This window comes from Hevea brasiliensis, chromosome 7 (genome assembly GCF_030052815.1).
Source record: "Hevea brasiliensis isolate MT/VB/25A 57/8 chromosome 7, ASM3005281v1, whole genome shotgun sequence".
NCBI classification, from domain to species: Eukaryota; Viridiplantae; Streptophyta; class Magnoliopsida; order Malpighiales; family Euphorbiaceae; genus Hevea; species Hevea brasiliensis.
The window spans coordinates 97894927-97902665 of NC_079499.1; the positions used below are offsets into that span (position 1 = coordinate 97894927).

The 7739-nt window shown below is 32.4% G+C and overlaps 1 protein-coding gene across 1 annotated transcript; it reads right to left on the reverse strand.

Annotated features, from left to right (window-relative positions):
* Positions 1 to 2270: 2270 nt before the first annotated feature.
* Positions 2271 to 5537, reverse strand: LOC110646016 (probable E3 ubiquitin-protein ligase EDA40). The gene is made up of 2 exons (XM_021799305.2): positions 4357 to 5537; positions 2271 to 4261 (listed from the first exon to the last, which is right to left on the reverse strand). The coding sequence occupies exons 1-2, from the start codon at positions 4762 to 4764 to the stop codon at positions 2519 to 2521; spliced, it is 2151 nt and encodes a 716-aa protein (XP_021654997.2). The 5' UTR covers positions 4765 to 5537; the 3' UTR covers positions 2271 to 2518.
* Between the last annotated feature and the right edge of the window lie 2202 nt (positions 5538 to 7739).

A 7739-nucleotide genomic window follows, 5' to 3' on the forward strand; every position in this document is an offset into this window, starting at 1 on the left:
GGTCCACTATATTAACCGTGTGTAGTAGGATAGGGATTATGCTGAGATAAGCTACTCATAATTTGTTCATGTTGCTTCCTTGGATCCCCATTTCTTCTTTCTCCCTTTTAATCCCCACTAATTAACCTACCCTGTAAAGGCACTCCTCTTTTCATCATCATCATTACTATTATTATTGTTATTATTATTTAGTCTATTTTACATTTTTAATACATCTTATATATTATATATATATTGGTGTGTATACTATTTTACTCGATCATTCTTTAATACATCATTGCGTCTTTCATTAATGTTACATTGATATATACTAAGAAAAAATATTTCATAAGAAAATATGTAAGAACATAAAAAGAATTATATAATTGATAACCACAGATACAGAAGGTATCTCGGATGAATAACTCATTAATGGTGTGTATTTTGAGTTATAAGGGTTGATCATGTATGGATACTTTCTCTAAAGATACAACCACTTAGGATACTCGTACAATTGCTTGGATCACATCCGACTATTTATCTGCAAGGAAACACAAGGTTAGAGGGCCAAAAAGGAATAAGGGTTTAAAGAATGTTTATTCTTACTATAGTTAATATTTATATACTTACCATCATTTAATGGGATTACATCACGTATAATGAAACATACAAGTGGATTTGTAATATTCAGAATAGGTTCTGGTATGTCATAAAATGTTTCCTATATAGTGTCATCATTGCTCTTAACTCATTTGAAACGATGGTTACCAAGATTCTAACATGTGTAGGATACATACAGCTACGTGAGATAGACTTACCTCGCATTAATGATGGGCAATCATCCAGTGATAATTTAATTGGCTAAACTTCTTATTTCCAATCGCATTAAATAAGTCGTTCCCTTATTCGAGAAACCTCGCCCCATTTACAAGTTAGTACAAGACGACCTCTCGAGGAGAGTTATCAAAAGACGATTTCTTCACAGATGAAGAGCTCCATATCACTAATTGTCCTCAGCTACAGAGTTTGTTCAAGGTAGTCTTATATTCATATCTTAGAGTATTTGTATATAATTATATAGGTTCTCATAATATATGACCTCTCATGTTATATATGGCATTCAAGAGATTGATTATTTTATGTTGTATCAATAATATTTGGGTCTTTCTTACCTAAAATAAACTAAATGATGAATAATATAAACTAAATGATGATTAATAATTTGTAATGACAGTTTGGGAAATTATGATGGTTGATTTTTTAAAAAGAAAAAAAAAAAGGGTAAAACTCTAAATTTTTTTTTTCTCTCTTTTTTAGTGCATATCCTTGTTTAAGATTTTGGGACTGACATGATTATGTCCACGCACTATGGGAACCAACATCTTAGAAGCATATGAGACTTGTTAATTATACTCAATCAATATGCATGAATCTTCTCTCTCTCTCCCAACATTTTCTATGGCAAGAAAATCTTCTGCAGCTCTTTTTTGATAGTGGGTGAATCCATTCCACTGAGCCTATAAATTTTTGGATGAGAGGGACACATTTCTGTATGCAAATGGGTGTGTTTTGTTTCCATTAATTTAGTTATTGACCTATTAATTTGGCCAAATCTTTCACTAGTGCGCAACACATGAGAGAGTGGTGCGAAAAAGCTACAAAATAAATCATTCTCTTTTAAGTGTACATTCCACAATTTCAACACCAACCAAACCCTTCATCAAATGCTTCTTGGCATTTACACAACATTTCATAATATGCATTTTGGGATCTCTTTGTTTTTTTTTTTTTTTGGCACTCTTCATATGCATAACGTATTTTAATTCTAATTAAAATATTGTCTTTCTTGTTCGATGGTATAATATTTATATTAATATTTAAAAATTAAATGAATAGTTCATAAAAAAAATAATCTTCTTTAATTTTTAAAAGTCAAAGGAGTATTTTAATTAAACAATAAGATAATATCACTATTTTTATATTTAACAATTAATTCAATGTCTATTTTTATTAAACATCTCTGTCTTAAATCATTATATAAAAAACTAATAACTAATATTTAATGATTAACGGTAAGTAAAATAATTGACGGCTAATAAAATAGATAACAATTATTAGAATAGTTGATATTGATAAAGCATTTTGTAGAAAAATTTATTTTTTAATGTATTTAATATGTTTTGGTTATTGATAATTGGAGTTTTTGGTTTTTTAGATATTAGAATTATTATTAAAATTATGAGATTTTAAATTCCACTCCAATTAGAGCTAATTAAAATAAAAAAAAAAAATTGAGTGCAAAATAAAATTATGGTGAATAGAGACAAAGCAAAGTAGGACATGGCGACGGGCAACACTACCCTAATCCGCTTTCATCTCGCTATCCTTTCTTTTCGTTGCAGAAAGGGCCTAGCCGCCCAGTACTGCTTGTCGTTATTATGGGCCTGGGTTCACTCAATCATTTTTTTTTTTTTACAAAATTTATTTTTATTTCTTTATATTTCTTTGTATTACAGAATATAGAAAACAACAAAAAAATTCAAAATCTAGCATTTTCAAAGCCGTGCAAATCACTGACCCTGTTCATATGCTTTCTCATAATCGCCACTTTAGCTAACCTCTCTGCGGCTCGCCACGCCGATGTCGGGGTAAGAGGCTCTGGCTTCTCCTCCGCTTGCTGACTACTCTTCTGCTTCTGGCTCTGCACCAATTGCTGCCTACGCCGATGCAGCTCGCCAAGCTCTGCCTCTAAGCTGCGCAAATGCTCGATAGTCGAGCCGTCACTCGACTGCATCACCAAAGCTCGAGCTGAGGATAATAAATGATAAGCTCCAGATAAATCGTTATGATCCGTTAATCGCTGAGATTCAGCTATTGCCCTAGTAGTGATGTGGAGGTCCTTCAGCCGTTGGATATTAGGTACTGATGATCGAACGGTTTGAGGGCGAGGTATTAACAGTGCTTTTTCTTTAGATAAGATTGGCTCCTGCGATGATGGGTCTTTAAACGACGACTGTACGGATAATACATGGTGAGACCCGATAGAGGAAGTGGGCACTTTCATTTCCACGAGTAATTCTCTCTCTTCCTCGGCGTGGAGATCCCCGAGCCAGACCGAACCGGCTCCAAATGCACTGGGCCGACCAGTGAGTGAATAAACCGCTGCTATTTGTGCAGGAGCTGAACCGGAAATAAAGCCGAGTTGAAGTTTCAGATCTTGAACCACAACGCTTAACAATCTACCCGCGCACTTGGCCAATGCATCCGCAGGTGGCGAGTTCTTGCACGCGCTTATGTCTCCCAGGCCAATGGAATGCACAGGAATTTCCAAGTGAGAAAATCGGGTAGATGACACCATCCTTGATGAACGCTTCTGAGCAAAGGAGTTAGCGTAGGACCGGTCATCTTGACCGTTGGATATGATGATGATGCTGGCAACGGGATTCTTCTCTCGGCGATCTTCAATCACTTTCGCGGCCTTTTTAAGCCCGTCGTGAGCACTCATACCTCGACCGATACTCTGCAGCGCCTCCACAATCCGACGAGCAGACCTTCGTCCTTCGGCTGTCATCCTCCTCAACGGCAACAACCGCTTGGACGTGGCTGAAAACACCACAATCGACAACCGATCATTGGAATTCAGAGAAGATATTAGCAGTCGCATCACGCGTTTCATCATTTGTGATTTCACCCTGCATATCATCTCACTCACGTCCAGAACCGTCACCAAATCAATAGGCAGGCGGCGCGCCGCTGAAGGCGGTGGTGCTTTCACCTTCAGCACAACGACTTGCGTCTGGGAACTCCTCCCAACCGTCAGCAACGCAGAGTCCGGCAACAAACTGACCTCCACATTTTTAGCATTTACCTTGACATGATTACTAACTTTAACTGGACGTGGATTCACAAAAAAACCTTGAAACTCTTGAGCTGTGTTCTCGTCATCATCTTCGACGTCGGTTTCTTCCAATTCAGGTATAGGATTGAAGAGAGAACCGGAAGAAGGAGACATGAGAGGCTCATCGTCGTTGTAGATTCTCAAGTTCTTGATTTTTGAAAGTTCTTTGAGCTTTTCGTCTACTTTCTTGATTTCTGGTTTGTGGTGGATAGAGAGCAAAGGTAGTTCTTTCCACGTGGCGCTGCAAACAGGGCAGATAAGGAGCTGCTGCTTCTTCATGTGTGCAGCTACGCAAGAGAAGTGGAACACATGGCTGCATTCCGCTGTGAAAATAGCTGTTCCTTGCCCACTTTTCACGCTCTGCAAGCAGATTCCGCATCCAGTCTGCAAATAAAAAACAGAGTATTTCGGCGATCATTTAAAAGGAAATGTTCCATATATTTTAGGATTGATTGTAATAGAAAGGGATGAATACTTACTTTGGAGAGGCGGAGGCTGGCTTTGAGAAGGGAGAAGCTGGAGGGTGATTTAGGGGAGGAGGAATTGGAGAAGTGGAAGAATCTGGGGCTGATGCATTTTTTGATAGTTGCAGTTTTGCATTGAAGTTTTGGGCTGTCGGGTACTGATGATGTAGGAGTTGTAGCTGTGGTTGTTCGGCACCAGAGACCTGGGCTTGATACCGATTGAGATTTTAAACGGGGTGTTGATGGGTTGGAGAAAAATCCAAACTTGGAGATTATTCTTGGGCTATGGGTACTGGGGGTGGTGGTGGTGGTATTGCTGTTGCCATGTTGTTGCTTTTTTTGTTGCTGCTTCTCTGTGAATACAGTGGTTTCTCGCTCTTTAGGAATGGATGTGCAAAACGCCCTTTTCCAACCAGTCACCATTGTCAAAAAGAAAACTCAACAAGACTGTATCTTTTCTTCTCTGAGTCTCTGGTCTCAATGGGTTGTTTGTGGAAGGATTTGATAAGGGTCAAATGGATTGAGCATGGAGGAGAGAAGAGGTGAGAGTAAGACAAGAGAAGTAGACGCAGAGAGGTTTGTTTTGTTTTTCTCGTTCTTTCTATTTCTCTTGTTCTGTTGCTGTGTTCTTTCTATCTTTCTCTTTCGATGGCTTCCAAAATATCACTGATATGAAAAGCTCTCACTGTAGCTGCCGAAATTTTAAAACCCCTCTCTCTCTCTCTCTCTCTCTCTCTCGAATTGCTAGCCGAATAGGACGTGAAACATCCAATGAAAGAAAACTGGGGGATTTTTTTACAAGAAGAAAAAGGGAATTGCTATATTTAAAGCAAAGTTGGGCATTGGGATTTGCATAGAGACTGGCAGGTGTAGGTTGCTCTTGCAGTAGCAAGTCAAAGGCCACTGTCTACTCCCACGTTACGTTTCACCGACCACTCTTTTCAACCTTCAAGTGCACAGGAATGGATAAATAAAAACCCAAAACTTCCATATCAAGGGCACCTTTGATTCACGCTTTCGCCTCACTCTGTGCCATCTTACCACAATTTCACTGTCAAAATTCATGTCCTCCTCTTCCCTACTGTGAGCCTCTCCCTGCACCTCCCTCCACTGGTGGTGTTTTGTTTGATTGCAAAGAAGGAAATGAGAGAGATCTTCAAGATTTGGTTTCACATGGTTAATGTATATGCGAATGATATCCGTATCCATTTTGAATTTGACCCATAAGGGGAAAAAATTTGTAGAATAGCTGCCATTATTTTGAGCACAGCAATCCCTAGAGAATGAGAAAGCATAAAAAATTGAACCGATGGATGTGAACGAGCTTGCACTTTTTGTTTTAGTTTGTGCTTTTTTTTTAAATTAAATCGAAATTAAATTTTTATACGATTTTAATTCAATTTTTTTTATATATTTTGACTTGATTTTCGAAATTTTAATTTTTAAAATAATTTTATATAATTATTATCATAAAAAATTATACTAAATTGTCATAAAATATATAAATAATTAAGAATTAAACATATAATATACTACTACACTTATAATTATAACTTATAATTAAAATTATTAAAAAATAGGTAAATAAAAATAATATTATATTATATTATATATAATTTATAATTATGATATATATAATAATTACAATCTTAATTGTATATAAATATATAATTATATTAAAAATATATAATATATTTAAAACATCATAAAAAAATTATATAAAATCAATTCTTTAATTAGATCAGTATGAGTTGATATAATTCTAATTTGATTCATTGTGGGAAAGCTAAATTGAATCAAAATAATAAAATGAATTTAATTTTTATGGCTTTCAGCTCAATTTGAGATTCCATGATTACACAAATTCATGTCCATCCTCAAAATTTTGAAAGATCTAGGTTTAGGTGGGAAGACAAAAAATATATATATATTTTTTAGAAAAAAAAATTATCATTTAATATAATTAAAGAAGCGATTTGAAAAAGTCATTTAACTATTTTTGAGTTTTATTATTAAAATATATCAAATTTATACCTAGATCAAATTAATTAGAGATATAATTTAAAAAAAAAAATAAAGATCTAAAATTTATGTAGAGTGAATTTCTAATAAATTAATTCTTCTGTTTAGGATGATATAACTTAAAATATAAAATTTAATTGAATTTCATATAATTTATGTTTGATTTAATTTTAAAATTAGAGTCTTCTTATCCTTATTTTTCAAAATATCCCTAATAAATAAAAAAATTTTATTAAACATTATATTGATAAAACCTTTTCATTCTATAACTTAAAATTAAGTTATCCTTATTTTTAATATGTTCTTAATGTAATAAATTTTTTTGTAAGGAATAATTTTTTTTAATTATGTATAAATGATGTTTAATATTTAATTTTTAAATATTTATTTCAAATATTGTGTTTGTGAGAGAAAATTAGGAGAGAAAGAGTGAGAGTAAGGTATTGTGTGTAAGATAAAGACATGGAAATTTTAGTCTAAAAATTATTATTGTCTTAACTTTATGTAAATTATATAAAATTTTACCTATTTTGATGGAACTTAATTTTTGTTATAATTAAATCTATAGAATTAAAATCTTAAAATTAAAATCTAAATTTTTTTAAAAATTAAAATTTATTTTTTAAAAAAAATACAAAATATAATTGAAATTTAGAAAATTTTATTTTAAAATGGAAAAATATCTCACTATGTAGCACAAAATGTAGCCATGCATTTAATCTCAATAAAAAAAGTTTTTAAAAATAAATATATAAACATAAAATTAAATAAGCAAATTAATGTATAGAATCTTGGCAACAAAAGCATTAATGGAAACTAGTAATTGGATTCTTTATCTAGAATACCAAAAATATATAAAATGGTCTATATTCATGGAATCCTAATCAATGAAAAAACAAAATTAAGTTGTAAATTTATTTCATTGTGATGAAAAAACTTCTATTATAATTGTAAAATAGTGTATATATCTTTTATTTTTTTTAGAAAATACATATTCATCAATTGAGATAACTAGATAATTAGGGACATGCAATTCTAATTCTGATTCGGAGTGTATTTAAAAATTAGAATATAATTAAAATTTTGATATAATTTCGATTTAATTTTTATTATTTCGATTTGGTTTAATTTTTAATTCTATGATTTGATTTAGTTTTAAATTCTTCAATTTTAATTTATTACGATTCTCAGTTCTTAAAATAATTTTATGCATAATTATTTTTATAAAAAATCATATTTAAATTAGTATTAAATTTTGAAATTATTAATACACAATATATCATATAATATATCTTTTAGTTATTTTTAAATTTTATAATTTTTTACTATAAGATACATATAATATATAATATGTATCTTATAATGCAAAATTATAT

What these genes read in the sequence shown, in the direction of transcription:
- LOC110646016 (XM_021799305.2), bottom strand. Translation starts at nt 4,764, where the DNA reads ATGGTGACTGGTTGGAAAAGGGCGTTTTGCACATCCATTCCTAAAGAG. An exon ending in CCAGCCTCCGCCTCTCCAAA is followed by an intron (nt 4,262 to 4,356) that starts GTAAGTATTCAT and finishes TTTTATTTGCAG; the next exon opens with ACTGGATGCGGAATCTGCTT.